Source organism: Macaca nemestrina, chromosome 8 (assembly GCF_043159975.1).
Source record: "Macaca nemestrina isolate mMacNem1 chromosome 8, mMacNem.hap1, whole genome shotgun sequence".
NCBI lineage: Eukaryota > Metazoa > Chordata > Mammalia > Primates > Cercopithecidae > Macaca > Macaca nemestrina.
Genome location: NC_092132.1, coordinates 46,148,985 through 46,166,328, shown reverse-complemented (window position 1 = coordinate 46,166,328; position 17,344 = coordinate 46,148,985). Strand labels below are relative to the sequence as shown.

The window sequence follows — 17,344 nt, the reverse complement described above, 5'->3', positions numbered from 1 at the left end:
GTTATACTGGATACCTAGTAAACACTCTTAATTTGGAACTCCTTTTCTACAGTTTGGGAAATACTCTTGAACTATGTTTTTGATTATTTTCCCCATTTTCTTTTAATAGTTCCTTCTAGACCTTTTGTTTTTTAGATATTGGATTGCTTATGTTGATCTTTTCATTTTATTTTCATTTTTCTTCCATTTTCATTCTCTGGATTTTTTGGTTTTAATTTATGGGAGATTTTCTCAACTTTATTTTCCAATCTATTTATTAAAGATAATTAGCATCATGTTTTTAATTTCTAAGTGCTTGTTTTTGTTGTTTGTATATTTAAAATAAATGTTCATTTCCTATTGCAGTATCTTCTGTACTCTCTTTGAGGACAGAAATCATTATTATTATTCTTTGAAGTTTTCTTTTGCTCCTGGCTTTGTCTGTTTACCCCATGTTCCTTTTCTTTATGTTTTAAAATAATATCTGCCTGTCACACTTGTGATTTCCATCTAATATTTAACGATCCTTCATATTGCAGAATGAAGTACAAAATAACTGAAACCTCTGTGTGAGGTTGGAACTTGTTGATTGTAGGGGAATTGGACACACAGCTCATTTTTGGTTTGAGGATAATCGATTATCAGTGTCATGGTTCCTTTTTCTTGAGCTTGCTCATTTTTACAGAGAGAAAGCCGTCCATTTCCTTCTTGAGGTTTCTAAGCCTGGTACTTAGTAAAGGAAGGGGAGATTTCATTATCAGGAATCCAGAATCCAGATTCTAAGATAATTCCCCCCTTTTAGCATATGGTTGTATTTCATATTCCTCAGTTGAGAGTCCTCCTGGTTTAACCTCTCCAAAGTAAACCCTTTAGTCTTCTGCCAGGTGAGTGTCAGGTAGTTACTGACACTCATGGATTAGAGGAGAGGATTCTACATGGATTAAGAAAAATGATCTGCGGTCACTAGATAAAATTTTAGTCACCTCCTCATCTTTTTAACCTCATCTGCATCCCTGCCTTCAGAGCTTCGTGGCCTCTTTTTAATTCTTATATTTCTGGGGCTTATTGCAGGATAAATTTGCTTATTAGTTTAATTACCCACAGGCACTTCTCTCTGTTCTACTAAGGCTACTCATTGCTACTTGTTCATCAGATATCCATCTTTCCAAATTTAGATGATAGCTCTTGCTTGTTTGAGAGCGGCGTATTTGGCTCTTGTCTTTTTATTTTTGGTTCTTTGTTAGTTTAGTGCCTTAAAATAATTTCTTAATAGTCTTTTGGTGGACTTCAGTGGGGGAACAGAAGTAATCATATGGTTTTACTCCTTAATCTTTTAATTCCACAGAGATACATAGATCTTTCTTGTTAGTTCATCTTTTAATATGTACATCATAACTACAAAAGTGATCATAAGCTGATTACTGAACACTAGAAAGTTGACACTGAGGGAAAGGTCTCAGTGAGTCTTACAGAATTATGGAGGGCAAGAAGATTGGTGGAAAAAGAATTAGGGTTAGCCTGGGCACCATAGTGAGACCCTGTCTCTACAAAAAAAGCAGGTGTGGTGGAGTACATGCCTATAGTCCCAGCTACCCAGGAGGCTGAGATGGGAGGATCACTTGAGCCCAGGGGCTCGAGATTACAGTGAGCTATGATTGCACTACTGCACTCCAGTCTGCGCAACAGAGTGAGACTCTGAAAAGTACTCGAAGGATGATATGGTTTGGCTGTGTCCCTGCCCAAATCTCATCTTGATTTATAGTTCCCATAATTCTCACATGTCGTGGGAGATACCTGGTGGGAGGTAATTGAATCATGGGAGTGATTACCCTCATGCTGTTCTTGTGATAGTGAGTTCTGGAGGGACGTGGTGGTAGGTAATTGAATCATGGAGGTGGTTACCTTCATGCTGTTCTTGTGATAGTGAGTGAGTTCTCAGGAGATCTGATAGTTTTATAAGCAGCTTTTCCCCCTTTGCTTGGCACTTCTCCCTCCTGCTGCGTTGTGAAGAAGGATGAGTTTGTTTACCCTTCTGTGATGGCCTTCCTAGCTATGTAGAACTGTGAGTCAATCAAACCTCTTTATAAATTACCCAATCTTGGGTATTTCTTCATAACATCATGAGAATGGACTCATACAGTAAAATGATACGGGTAGGGTGGGGTGCTGCTGCTGTAAGTATATCTGAAAATTTGGAAGCTAATTTGGAACTGGGTAACAGACAGAAGTTGAACAGTTTAGAGGACTCAGAAGAAGACAGGAAAATGTGGGAAAGTTTGGAACTTCCTAGAGATTTGGAGGGCTTACAAGACAGGAAGATGTGGGAAAGTTTGGAACTTCCTAGAGACTTGTTGAATGGGTTTGACTAAAATGCTGACAGTGATATGGACAATGAAGTCTAGGTTGAGGTGGTCTCAGATGGAGATGAGGAACTTGTTGGGAATTGGAGCAAAGAGTTTTGGAAGGGCATGAGTGTTTTGAAGCATGAGGACGTGGGATTTGGGAGGGGCCAGCGTAGAATGATATGGTTTGGCTATGTCTCCATCCAAATCTCATCTTGAATTGTAGTTTCCATAATCCCCATGTGTTGTGAGAGGGACCCAGTGGGAGGTAATGGGATCATGGAGGTGGTTACCCTCATGCTGTTCTTGTGATAGTGAGTGAGTTCTTAGGAGATCTGATAGTGTTATAAGGGGCTTTTCCCCCTTTGCTCGGCACTTCTGTCTCCTACCACCTTGTGAAGAAGGACATGTTTGCGTCCCCTTCCACCATGATTCTAAGTTTCCTGAACCTTCCCAGCCACATGGAACTGTGAGTCAATTAAACCTCTTTCCTTTATAAATTACCCAGTCTCGAGTATTTCTTCACAGCAGCATGAGAATGGACTAATTCACAGGAGGAAAATAGCAGTGCATTATTCTATATTTAATTTTATTATAAAAATTGGTAATTTTTTTAGATTATTGTATTGGTAGTGCAATATAACTTATATGTCAATTACAGTACCTTAGGGATACCCTCTTTCCTTCCTCTAGTGGACTATGACAATAGGATTTGAGTAAAGGAATATGCGAATACTTTGTAAAGCATTTTTTCAAACGTGGGTATTTTCACTGTCTTTGTGATTGTCCTTTTGACTCATGTCAGCTTTCTTTACATTCTACAAAAACATTGTACTCCCTTTCTAAATTAAGTTCTGTATAAAGTTTAGCCAAGTTCTCACAGGTAAGTACCTGGAACAATAACTACAGTTATTTTGGCATCCGTAAGTAACAATAATAGTGACTAGCCTTAAGCCACTGTATTATAAGGTAAGGAATGCTGCCTATATCTGAAGCCACATTTTAGCTTATTTGCTCCTTTTGTTTCACCACATTGCTTCTCTAATCGTGAATTTCTTTTTACAATTTCTGAGAGAAGTATTCCTGTGAGTGCTGCCCTGAATTGTATAATGTCAAGACTGTACTCCCTTCTGCCTTTCTCTTGCCCACATTTGGGGCATTTTATAATTTCAGTTTGATGGTAGAGTGGAAAGAAACTACAATTATTTTTACCAGCAGCTTTTCTCTATTTGATATCAAAGTCTGTCAAGAGATGAATATAACTTTTATATAAAAATCTCTTCCTAATAAAAATCTGAGCTTTTAGCACTAAAAACAAATTACTTTATTAAAAGCTTTTCTTAAGGGGAAATTATGACATCATGGTCTTTTAGTTGTTAAACCAAATTTAAAAATACTTGAGAAATGTAATGTTGTTGAAAGTGTTGAACTGTATTCTTGATTGTAGTTGACTAAATCAAAGTGCTTTATATAGGTATATAAGATTCTTCTTCTTCTTCTTTTTTTTTTTTTTTTGGAGACAGAGTCTTGCTCGTCGCCTGGACTGGAGTGCAGTGGTGTGATCTCGGCTCACTGCAACCTCTGCCTCCCAGGCTCAAGCAATTCTTGTGCCGCAGCCTCCTGATTAGCTGGAATTGCAGGTGCTCGCCACCACGCTTGGCTAATTTTGGTATTTTTAGTACAGATGGGGTTTCTCCACATTGGCCAGGCTGGTCTTGAACTCCTGACCTCAAGTGATCCTCCTGCTTCGGCCTCCCAAAGTGTTGGAATTACAGGCGTGAGCCACCACGCTTGGCCAAGATTGTTATCAGAAGATGTTTCAGACAACTTATGATAAGAGTCTTATATATAACATGTATGAGGTATTAAAAAATACTTATTATTTATGATTCAAGGTAGAGTATTAAGTTTTGGAAACTGTAAAAGAAGCCGTGTTATAAAATAATTTTAGAGAAACTCATTTGGTCTATCCATATTCTTTTGCTTTTGTATATACCAGAAACTAATTGAGATTTTTGGTTCTGAACACCATCAATGACTCTTTAGGGAATCTTTCAGTAGCTCTCGTTTGCTGACTACTATATAGGTTTCCTGTATTTCTTTTGAAAAATTGGTATTGAATGAGAGTCTGACCCTAAGGCATGAGAGCCAGGGGAGGGCAGGGTATTATTAAGTTCTATTTCTGTCTCATCATCTAACATAGTGATTGGAACAGGTTAAGTTATCCATTGATTATAGCTCCCTGCAACCACAGTAGATGTTAAATAGGGTTGCTCAGCGTCCTTTCTTATAAAGAAAAATGAGATCCAGGCTTTGCTACTTTCTGACTTGGGCCTTTGCAAAATCCTTATCCAATCCTTTTTTTATATATATAGAATGAAAATAGTAATAGCTCCTAAGGATTATTTTGTGTGTGCCAAATAAATAAAATAAACTAGGTATCATGCATGGCACTCAGTAAGTGCTCAGTGAATCTTAAGTGCTGTGATTACTATTATTGATACTACTGCTGCTGCTTTTATTGCTGCTGCTGCTACTACTACTACTACGATGATGATGATGATTGTATTAGCATTTTTGGCATCATTTAATTTTCTGAGATATTAAAATTTCCTGAGACATGAATTTTGAGAATCTCTTAAAAAATGCTTTAAAATGCATAAATAAAGTTTTAGATACCATTTCATAGGTGTAATGAACTCCTTAAAGTGTGCTATAGACCATAGGTTTAGAACTCCTTCTCAGAGGATAATGGATACCACTTCAAATGGACACAATTCAGGTGGCAAATACTGGAAAATAGCAACCAATCATACACAGTTATATAAAGACAAAATGCAAATTAGCAAATTAATAGCTTCAAGTGTTATTCCGTTCTCATACTGCTGTAAAGAACTGCCTGAGACTGGGTAATTTATAAAGGAAAGACATTTAATTGATTCTCAGTTCCACATGGCTGGGGAGGGCTCAGGAAATTTACAATTATGGCAGAATGCGAAGGGGAAGCAAGTACCTTCTTCAGATGGTGGCAGGAGAGAGAATTGCCAGCGAATGAGGAAGTGCCATGCTTTAAAAACCATTAGATCTTGTGAGAACTCCCTCACTATCATGAGAACAGCATGAGGGAAACTGCTCCCATAATCCAGTCACTTCCCACCTGGTTCTTCCCTTAAAACCTTGAGATTATAACTCAACATGGGGTTTGGGTGGGGTCACAAAGCTAAACCATATCATAAGGGTTGATTTGGGACAAGGTATTTCTCAGGATAACATTCTCTAACCATTTGCAAATCATTTAATGTGCTTGTTAAATAGCAGAATTCTGGGCCATAGCTCAGGATGACTGAATCATAATTTCTTTGAGAGATTATGAGTCTTCTTGAATACCCTAAAGTTTAAAGTCAAGGAGTTCAGAATGTTTAATACAGCTATCATAGAAAGTGTATGATCTTCTTAACTATTCATACATAGTTAAAGAAGCTTCAAAAACAAAGGATGGAATTTATTTAACCAAAGTGTGGAAAGGGAAAAATAGGCGAAATTACATTGGTAGGTTTTCGTGAATAGTTGGCAAAATGAGTGACGAAGTCTTCTGTGATGGGATCAGATTGTGTTAAACATCCTAGATTTTTCACATAGTAACTTTTGTCCTCTGGGCAAAAATTAGTTACCTTCTCTAATCTATTGTATCCTCATCTGTAAAATGAAGATAATAATAATATCTATAATATAGGCCTGTTGTAAGGACTGAATGAGATAATGTACATAACACATACTGAAGTCCTCAGTAAATGTTAATTGATTAGAGTTAATTGTCATTATCATCATCATCATCATCACTATCATCATCGTTTTAGTGGTGGTTGTCCATACTGTCAATATTCTTAAGGTTTCTTTGCCTGTGTAATTCTCACCTACCCGTAAGGATCAAAATGAGGTTCTGCCTTTTGATTATGTTTTTCTAACCATTTATTTATGGGAATCACTACCTTCTGTGCTTTTATATCCTTTAGCAAGTAATATATAATAAAGATGTTAATATCTACTTTTTTGGTTAATTGATAAACATTTATTTGCTTCCTATTTATCTACACAGAGCAAGTGAATTTTATTTATAAGCTATTGTATTTTAACACAGGAGCTATTTGAGTTACAGGTTGAGTGATCCCCTACTCTGAAAATTCAAAATCTGAAATGTTCTAAAATCTGAAACTTTCTGAGAGCCAACGTGACTCTCAAAGGAAATGTTCATTGGAGCATTTTTGGTTTTTGATTTTCAGAGTGGAGATGCTCCACTGGTAAATATATAATACAAATATTCCAAAATTCAACAAAATCCAAAATTCAAGACACTTCTGCTCCCAAGTATTTTGGATAAGGCATCCTCGATCTGTATTTTGTTTCTGTTTCTTCATTTCACCTGACCAAGATATTTCAGAGAATTTGTTTACTCAGGTAGTTTTTTTTTTTTCCCTGGAGACGGAGTCTCGCTCTGTCGCCAGACTGGAGTACTGTGGCGCGATCTCTGCTCACTGCAACCTCTGCCTCCCGGGTTCAAGTAATTCTCCTGCCTCAGTCTCCCTAGCAGCTCGGACTACAGGCGCATGCCACCATGCCCAGTTAATTTTTGTATTTCTTTTTTAGTAGAGACGGGGTTTCCCCATGTTGACCAGGATGGTCTCGATCTCTTGACCTCGTGATCCGCTCGCCACGGCGGATCACGCCACGGTGCGTGCACCACCATGCCCGGCCTAGGTGGAGACATTTAAACATAAAACTACCTGAGTGAGGCCCGGCCGCGGTGGCTAACACCTGTAATCCCAGCACTTTGGAAGGCCCAGGTGGGTGGATCACCTGAGGTCAGGAGTTCAACACCCGCCTGGCCAATATGGTGAAACCCCGTCTCTACTAAAAATACAAAAATTAGCCAGGCTGATGGAATGCGCCCATAATCCCAACTACTAGGGAGACTGAGGCAGGAGAATTGCCTGAACCCAGGAGGCAGAGATTGCAGTGAGCTGAGACTGCACCACTGCACTCCAGCCTGGGTGACAGAGCGAGACTCTGTCTCAAAAAAAAAAAAAAAAATAATAAAGTCTTCGCCTAAATTGACTGTATAAGTTAGATTTGTTTTAAAAAGAAAAATTTTACTCTGTTTTCTAAAGCCAAATATGATTTTTAAAACTGTTTGTTGTTTTTTTAAAAGTATTTGTACATTTACTTTTATTTCTTGTGCTTGACTAATCAAGAATTGACTGCATAAGTATAGTTATGAGAGTTCAGACCATTTATTTTAAATTTGCATCCTTTCACCTCTGAAACACTAAACTATGAAACCTAACACAAATACTGTAAGAACATCTGAGGTAGATAGTTAAAGTATAATTAAGTTTAAATGCCTTGGTGAAGGAGTATAAAAATTATTTAAATTCAATCGGCTAGTACATTTGCAGTTTTCTTTTATTAGGTGTGAAATCTAAGAATCTCCTGCCAACTCTTGAAGGCTCAATCCAGAATGTTGAATTGAAGTACTGCAGCACATCATTGGTCAAATGTGCCTCTGGGACCATGGGATCAATAAAAATTTGTGCCAAAGCCCCAGGTATGTGCAGCTGGACCGTGTAAAACTTTATTGCCTGTATAGGAGAATTGGCCTTGCATTTTACAAGGAGCGTTACTGAAACAAGAATTTACTCATTGTTTCTATGAATCAGACATTTTAAATTTTTACTTAGAAATTTTTCTAATTGTGCCAGGATGATACTTCTTGACTTTAACAAATTAATTTTTATTTAGGCAAAAATACTTAGTTTTATGAATGGTTATGAGGGAGAAAAAGGAATGTTTATTATACTTTTTGGGGGAATAGGAGGTGTGTGTGTATATATATGTGTGTGTGTGTGTGTGTGTATATATATATAAAAGACACTTTAAATTAAGTTGTTATTATGACATAATTAAATAGGAGACCCAATTGTTTTTAAATTTTGGTTGCAAATGACTTTACCTTCCTACCAATATTTTATTTCATAATATATTTTTAAAACTATTTATGATTTTTTTCAGTGCAAACTGATTTTAAGGTAAGTTTATAAAGGTCCAGATTTCATTTAATTTTTAGAAGACAGTGTGTTGTTTCCTTTTATAACCTTTTCTGGACATGTTCTGCATTCATTAGCAAATATGAAAACTTAAGAGTTAAAAATGCTTTACATTTTATGAAACTCAGTATAATTAAATGTATAGCTAATATCAAATGAAATAGAAATGTTATATTATGGTGTTAGTATATTTTAAAATCAAACATTCTCAAGTGACTCATGTTTTATTTTTGTTATCGTCTTACAAATATTTCTTTTCAGTTGATAATGGAAAAGAGAAGTTGATTCCCTTGCTTCAGGGTCCTTCCGACACTAAAGACCTTCATGGCACCAAGTGGCTCAATGAGAGTAGAAAGCCAGAGTCTCTCTTAGCTCCAGATTTGATGGCCTTCACAATCCAAGTTCCACAATATATTGACTACTGCCACAATTCTGGTAAGTACAAACCTATCATTATTTCCTTATTTTGCATTTTTTTTTTTCCCAGAAAGGCTTTTAAAATTGGTATTTTTATTTTTTATTTTTTTTTTAGCTATTTTTGTCAATTGGCTTTCTCTGCAGTTGTGCTTTTTCAAAATTTAGATTAAGAATTTTTGTATCACTTTTGTTAATTGAAATGTGTTTATAAATAATAATGATTTTATTTATATGAGAGAATTTAGCTGTATGTATAGTGGTTAACTTCAGATTCACCTATATGAGGAACAACTGAGTATTATAATATAGCATATCATTATAATGCAGACTTTCTAGGGATAGTAGCACTTTGTAACCCACAGTTTGTCATGTGTAAATTAGGTGGTTTTACCTTCTATAATTTTTTAGGAATGAAAAGATTTGATGGTAGAACTGAGAAAAAAATCTCAGAGGTCATTATCTCATATTTTATAGTTTTATTTTTTTCTAGTAGCACTTTGAATAGAATCTATTTCATTTTATTCTACACCGTAATAGCAGAGCTATACCTCTCATATTGAGAGGAGGTATCAGAAGGATCAATGAAGACTGAGACAAGAAAAATGTATGATAGGTAGAGATCACTATCAGCCATGAATTCACTTAGCCAGTATGTGGTTAGCAAAGTCAGGGTATTCAGTCAATGAGGCTAGCAATATGATAGTAATATAGACATTTGTTTTAAAAGATAGGTGGTCCACATTTTCTCTCTAGAAGTAACTGGCCAGTGAGTAGTTTCAAATAGTTGCTAAAGAGTAGAGCTTCATTAATATTATTCAACAACTACTGTAGCTTATAGAAAGTTTGTTCAGCACTAGTATGTTCAAGTAGAAACTATGAAAAGATTTGCAATTAACTGAGCAGAGACTATGTAGAGGTGAATATTGAATAAAGCAGTACACAAGTGAATATATAGAGGGACACAAAACATTTGAAAGATGAATATATTATGGTAATATTTGCAGTTGAGTGGCATCCACACTGAAAACTGGAAATTAGTATTTGAAAGGTGAGTCTAAGGATGCTGTCTGTCAGCATGCTTCTAAGGACAGCACACCTCAAAAATAAGATTTCAGCCTGGTAAGAATGGGTATGAAACCATAAAGAACGAATGACTAGAGGATGACTCCAGGATCCAAAGTAGGGCTGTCACTATGGAGAAAAGATTTTACCAATCTTTTAAGGCAGGGATTGGTAAACACTTTATTAAAGGGCCTGACAGCTAATATTTTAGGGTTTATGGCCCATACAGTCTCTATCTCAACTATTTCTGCTGTTGTAGCACAAAAATAGCTACAGACAAGACTTAGGTGAATGGATGTGACTATGTTTCAATAAAGCTTTATTTATAAAAGCAGTAAGTGGGCCAGATTTGGCCTATGTGGTTTGTCTAACATGGTTATAGGAAGAAGGAATTGGTGGATAAATATCATGGCTTTGTTAATCCTATTTAATCATGTTCCTTAAATATATTGTTTAGTAAACTTCTTTATAGAATTACCCATATAATAATTTTTGTTTTCAAATAATAAACCTAAGATGATACTAAAATGACCAGACCATTCAGTTACAATTTTGATACCTAAGAAGAGATTAATCTTACTAGAATCTTGCCACTGAAGAAAATTCTTGAGTTAGACAGGAACTCCTAATACTTGTTTTACCATATATACAATTAAAATAAATTAATAAGTTGAGTGTATTTAAATAATCTGTTCTTCTAACAATATTTATATTATCTTTTGTAATTTAAATGCGTTTCTAGGGTCACAAAATTTTATTTGTGTTTTTAACTTTTTATATGGCTCTAAAAGTAAACTAGTATAGGAAAAATTATCTGTGACACCTATAATATTTATAAAGTTTTAACTTTTTCTTGCTGTCAAGGAAATTCACCTAATCTGCAACATTAGTGTTATGTATAGTGGTATGTTTATGGATTTGTGTGTAAAATTTTAATGTGATCATGTATTTAGTGCTTTGAAAATTTTCCTTTGGGTATGTTTTAAACCTAAAATGTAATATATTTTAACTTAAAACTACATTCACATAGTTTATTTGGGGCATTTTTAAATTTAAATTTTTCATCTACCCTAGAACTGCCACCCACATTCATGGCTTAGGTATTTATGATATGGTTTAGAGAGCTAATAAGTACTATTTTTATGCCAGTTTTAAAATAATTTGGATTAATCTTATGTTCTTATAACAAGATTTAAATTGGGTGTGTATGTGAGTATGACTGATGTTATAGACAAATCATAAGTAAATCTTAAATGAAAAAATTAATAATTCATTAACAGTCCTTCAGGACTTTACTAAAATATTATACTTTCAGCAAGTACTTTCCTGACCGTTATATCTAAATTTCTCTCTCTGTCTCCTACACACATATTGACACTTCTTAATTATTTCTCTACACTTCTTTAGTTTTCCTTAGTGCTTATCAGAATCTACCATACTATATATATTAATGATTTATAATGTTGATTGTTTCCCCTGCTATTAGAATTTTATGCTTCATTTGGGCAGGATGTTTTGTGTCTTTTTGGTCACTGCTGTATTCCCAGTGTCTAGACCAGTACCTGGCACATAAGCTAACAATAAATACTTATTGAATGAATAAGCTAGTAACTGATGATTACATTTACTTTTCTTTGGTTTTTGAAGTTGAAGCATCTAATGGAATAGAGACAGAAATCTTTCCAGAGGCTTAAGGGAAGAAAAAAGATGTTAAGTGGTTAAATCTTTTAGGTGAACTGTTAAAGGGAAGCATGAGTGGTCTCTGCTTGTGTTTTCACATACAGATAGATGTCTAGGTGAGGTTGTTAATGAACTTTTCCCATGGGCTTATAGAATTTGAATGATGATCATACTAACTGGCTTTTTTAGGGTCATGACATGACGTGTGGAAGACAGCTGCCCCTTGTGCATATACTCAAATTGAGGGGGATGGGTGGTTAAACTGGGGACCAGCAAATGTTGCAGATGCTATGTAAAAGTCAATTAGAAAGTGAGCTTTTAGAGGAGCTAATTACCTAGGCAGCCTTTCGACTGTGATTTGAGAATGTGAGGGAATGGACAGCTTTATTAATGGGGATTTGGAATTATGATGGAAAGAAATATTAATGGTATTAGTAAAACTCATAAAAACAGTACTTTACAATTAAAAAATCACATTTGTGTAAATTATTTTATTTGCCTACAAATCAAAACTGTTTTAGGCAGAGAAAATATAATTTGTGCCTTGCAGAGGAGGAAATAGATGCCTAGAAGTTCAATGACTTGTCCAATTGCCTAGCAAGTCAGACTTTGAACTAGAACTTGGAACTTCTAACTGTACATTTTCCCACCATGTTGGGTGTTGGGCTGTTTATCATTTTCTCTTTTAACCTTAGAATCCACCTCACTGAACACTACATCCTTCAGTCTTAAAAGTTCCTAATGTAAAGGATCTCCTTTTTTACTTTATATTAAGCACTGTCAAAAGAGCCACACTGTCATGATCTTACAGCATTGCTTTGTCTTTGAAGTTTCAGCAATTCCCTTTACACTTACCCCTCTTCCCTCCTTGATTGCATTCTGTACTTGACAAACTCTGATTAACAGCAAAGGAGCTGAATGCTTTTATTAGAATACAATGTGCCAGCACACATTCTGTATTTATGGTTACTACTCAGGGGAACCATTTAATGTCACATTTCTTAGTTTTGTATAGATACAACAGGTCAAATAGGGAAATAGATGCTTCACTGGTTCCTTTGTAGGTAGAAGCACTTGGTGATTATAACTGATATATGTAAAACATTTAAAAATAGGTTCTGCCAGGTACAGTGTCTCATCTCTGTAATCCCAGCACTTTGGGAAGGGTGAGGTGGAAGGATCACTTGAGCCTGGGAGGAAGAGGTTGCAATGAGCCAAGATCGCATACTGCACTGTAGTCTGGTTGACAGAATGCAGCCCTGTCTCAAAAATAAATAAAAATAAAAATGAGGCTCTAAATATTTTTCTTCCCCCCCCCTTTTCTTGTTTTTGGAGGTAGAACCTTGCCCAGGCTGGAGTGCCGTGGGCATGATCTCAGCTTACTGAAACCTCCGCTTCCTGGGTTCAAATGATTCTCATGCCTTACAGAGGCACAGCACCGTGTCTGGCTAATTTTTGTATTTTTAGTAGAGATGGGGTTTCACCATGTTGGCCAGGCTGCTCTTGAACTCCTGGCCTCATGTAATCCACCCGCCTTGGCCTCCCAAAGTGTTGAGATTACAGGCATGAGCCACTGTGCCCGGACTCCCTTGTCTTTTTAATATAGACTTTGGCTCTTCTTATGCTATATTTTGCGTATGATTCGTAGCAGGTTCTGCTTGCTAAAGAGTTCTGAGTCTTTGTTAATCATGGTATTAATGTGTAAATAAATTTTGGAGTGTCTGCTATTTAGGGATATAAAATGACCATGAATTACTATCAGCTTAGAATCAAAAGAATTTAGGCCATCATTTCAATTTCTTTTTTTTTTTTGAAACGGAGTCTCGCTCTGTCACCCAGGCTGGAGTGCAGTGACGTGATCTTGGCTCACTGCAACCTCTGCCTCCCAGGTTCACGCCATTCTCCTGCCTCAGCCTCCCAAGTAGCTGGGACTACAGACGCCCGCTACCATGCCCAGCTAATTTTTTATATTTTTAGTAGAGACGGGGTTTCACTGTGTTAGCCAGGATGGTCTCAATCTCTTGACCTCGTGATCCACCCACCTCGGCCTCCTGAAGTGCTGGGGTTACAGGCATGAGCCATTGCGCCTGGTCTGTCATTTCAATTTCTAAGACAGTGTTAGGAGTTCTGTTTACATATCTCCTGCTCTCTATTTGCTCTAGCTCTGCTGGCCTTTTTTGATGTTCTCTGTGGTGGTTATGTATTTACATATACTGTTTTTTCTGTCTAGGATTCTCACAACCATCCTTACCCTTTTTATACCTGTTTATTTCCAGCTCAGTCTCAAGATCTCAGCTCAACTATTATTTATCCAAGGAAGCCTTCTGTGACTCTGCCTTTTCCCTACTCCCTCCCAAGCCACTCAGTTTAATTAAGTACCTCTTTTACATTCTTTCATAGCTGTTAAGATGGTGTATATTTATATATGTCTTTACCACTTGACAGTAAGTTCCATGCGGGCAGAATTAATCACTGGTTGCTTACCATTTTATCTCCAGGGCCTGTCATTGATTAATGCACAAAGAATGCATGAGAAATCATTTGTTGAATGAATGAATAAATGAATGAACATTTATGACAGATGTTCAAGGGTATAAATTTGACAGATAAATAGTAGGTTCTTAATACATGTTAGCCTCCTTTTCTCTATTTCTGTTTCTTCCTCCTCTTCCTTTTCCTTCTGCATATATCTACCACTAGAGAAAATATCTACCAATATCTTCCTCTGTAAGATAGTTCTAATTACTATTAGATTATTTATTCACTGGACTGTAACTTCCATTTCCTGGTCTGATTTTATTCTTATAAATGACGTGAAATAATGTATCAGCGTGAAACATACCTGACAACACATATTGTTTTACCTTTCTTACCTTTTTTTTCCTTCCTTTCATTTGGTGTTCATCCTCTTTAGTCTCCAGCATTTACTGCTATGGTTGATCATACCCTTTCTATTCGATCCTTAGTCTCTCTTGGCTTCTAAGTGTTCAGAGACAAGTCTCTATAGCAGTGGTCCTCAACTGTTTTGGGCACCCGGGACCTGTTTCATGGAAGACAATTTTTCAAAGGACTTGGGTGGTGGGGGATGGTTTCCAGATGAAACTTGTCCACCTCAGATCATCAGGCATTAGATTGTCATAAGGAATGTGCAAGCTAGATCCCTTGCGTGCACATTTCACAACAGGCTTTGTGCTCCTATGAGCATCTAATAGTGCTGCTGATCTGACAGGAGGCAGAGCTCAGGCAGTCATGCTTGCTTGCCTGCCCACTCCTCACCTCCTGCTGTGTGGCCCAGTTCCTAACAGGCCATGGACTGGTACGGGTCCATGACCCAGGGGTTGGAGACCCCCTGATCGATAGGTCTTTTTTGTTTTTGCACTTCTTGTGAATGGAGGTGCTGACTGCCCTTTGTTTTGGACTGTCTATTCAAAGATGTTCTTATAGTGAACAGCCTTGGAAGACAAATGTCATGTCTCATTCTGGAGCAAAGAGAAAGCATGCTTACTGTTATAAAACATTTGGTTCCTTAACTTAGGGTTCATCTCCTGTTACGTAATTCACTGCATGTACAGGCAGCCATCTGAAGAAACCTGCACACAATCACCTCTGTGAGACTTGTGGGCAAAGGGAACAGATGCAAATATGTTGATACTGGTATTGCTTCCTGTGCCATAGGTAATAAAGTCCTTATCTGTGACTTGGGATCTTTGTCTTCTGCAGCCTTCATGAAACTGTGGTAGTGCATGATCTTAGGTCCCTCACAATTCTTGACACCAGAACAATGTCGTTTCTTGGTTTTCCTTGCTTTGTTCCCCTCCTCAAAGATGTTTCTTTTTTCTGTTCCTTAAGTGTAGGTTGTTACCAAGATTATATTATTGATCCTGTCTTTGTATCTGAATGATCTAATCAATACTTCTGTTTTCAGCAACCAACCATAAGTTTATATCTTTCTGTCCATTTATTTTCTTTTGACATCTGGACTGCAAATTTTAGCTGCTTCTTAAATATTTTCTTTGGATATTTTAATGGTCCTAACACATTCAAAACTAAACTCAGTATAATTTTTTATTCCCTATTTCATGCTTCATTATTCACTCTTTCAATTAATGGCACTATTTCCCTTTTAATACTCTCAATTTCAGCACTACCTCAATTCTGCCTTCTTTCTTCCCTGCACAAGGTTGATGTTTTACAAAAGCTACCACCCCACCAATTAAATATCCTAGGTAAAACATCATATATTTCAGTAATTTTTGATATGATTTGTCTTCACATTGTCAAACCGACTACTTCCACTACATGTTTGAAAATGTCTTCTTTAAAATGTTACTCTAAAATTTAACACAGTCCTCCACATACCACAAAGTACAATATATATACTTCTCAGATTTGTATAGGGAACTTCTCTTCAGTTGCTGCTTGTCTTGAGTTTGTATGCTACTTGGAAACCATGGATCTTTTTCACACGAAGTACTCAAGTCATTTTTACATATTTTATATGTCTACATTAGTTTATGAACCTATGTGGAAAGCTGTATACTTATTTCTATGAAATTTCACCTAATTGATTTTGGTCCACCATTAACAAAGACGATACCTTTTTTTTTTTTTTTTTTTTGAGACAAAGTCTCGCTCTGTCACCCAGGCTGGAGTGCAGTGGCGCAATCTCGGCTCATTGCAAGCTCTGCCTCCTGGGTTTACGCCATTCTCCTGCCTCAGCCTCCCATGTAGCTGGGACTACAGGCTCCCACCACCACGCCCGGCTAGTTTTTTTGTATTTTTTTGTAGAGACGGGGTTTCACCATGTTAGCCAGGATGATCTCGATCTCCTGACCTTGTGATCCGCCCATCTCGGCCTCCCAAAGTGCTGGGATTACAGGCTTGAGCCCCCGTGCCCAGCCGACGATACCTTTTAAAGTATCTGCTTAGCTGCAGTCACTTGTGCAATTCAGATGCACATGCTATGTTTGCTTTTAATATAATGGAACTAAAAATAACGTTTTTTACTAAGGTAAGAAAAGTAGATTTATATGATTATGATGTTGTTTTAAAATAATTTAAAATAAGTGTTCTTCTTAAAGTATCTTTAAATGTAATGCCAATGTAAACCAGTCTTTGTATTATCTTGTATAATTTGTTTCAGAATTAAGTAATATAAAATTTTTAACTTTACCAAATTGTTATAAATTAAAAATAATTTAAAATTTTACTCATCAAACATGGGAAACTTTTGATCATTGCTATTGGAAAGGAAAGCCACAACTACAATTCTAATCTCTGTCAATTTACTGTTACATTGGGAGGTAGTTCTTTCTCTTGATTAAAACATACCAGCAAACAGACACACTCTTTTGTTTCACCATTTGGAGTTGGTTGGTTAGAATATATTGTTTAGGAGTTTTAAAAATGGAGACAGTATTTTATATTGTAAGTTTTAATTTGTAGAGAATGTCTGTTTTGGTTTCAAAAAATTCTGCTCCTAATGTAGAAATAAGTGAATTGCCTTGAAGTTATATGTTTAGTATTTTTGACAGAACACATGAGTAAGAATGCTTATATATTGTAGCAATTAAAGACAATTCACATTTGTGGTTTGGGCATAAATGTGTAAAAATTATACCCATCTATCTTATTACATTTCCTCTTTCCTCCCTGAGGACTTTACTATGTACTTTATCTGTAATTGTTGCCAGTTTTCTATCATGTTCCCACTGGGCTTCTGGTGCAAAAAATCTTATCCTCTTGATGACAGAGCTTGCCTGA

The 17,344-nt window shown here is 36.4% G+C and overlaps 1 protein-coding gene across 9 annotated transcripts in view; it reads left to right on the top strand.

Moving 5' to 3' along the window:
* The window catches only part of LOC105476071 (vacuolar protein sorting 13 homolog B), an 859,286-nt gene that overhangs the window by 257,998 nt on the left and 583,944 nt on the right, over nt 1-17,344 (top strand). For all 9 annotated transcript variants that reach the window (XR_003016738.2, XM_011731700.3, XM_011731704.3 and 6 more), the window contains 2 exons: nt 7,789-7,923; nt 8,684-8,857. Coding sequence is in view for 8 of the 9 variants with exons in the window: in XM_011731700.3 (XP_011730002.2) it covers nt 7,789-7,923; nt 8,684-8,857 (309 nt within the window). In the remaining variant the exon portion in view is untranslated. The remainder of the gene's footprint in view (nt 1-7,788; nt 7,924-8,683; nt 8,858-17,344) is intronic.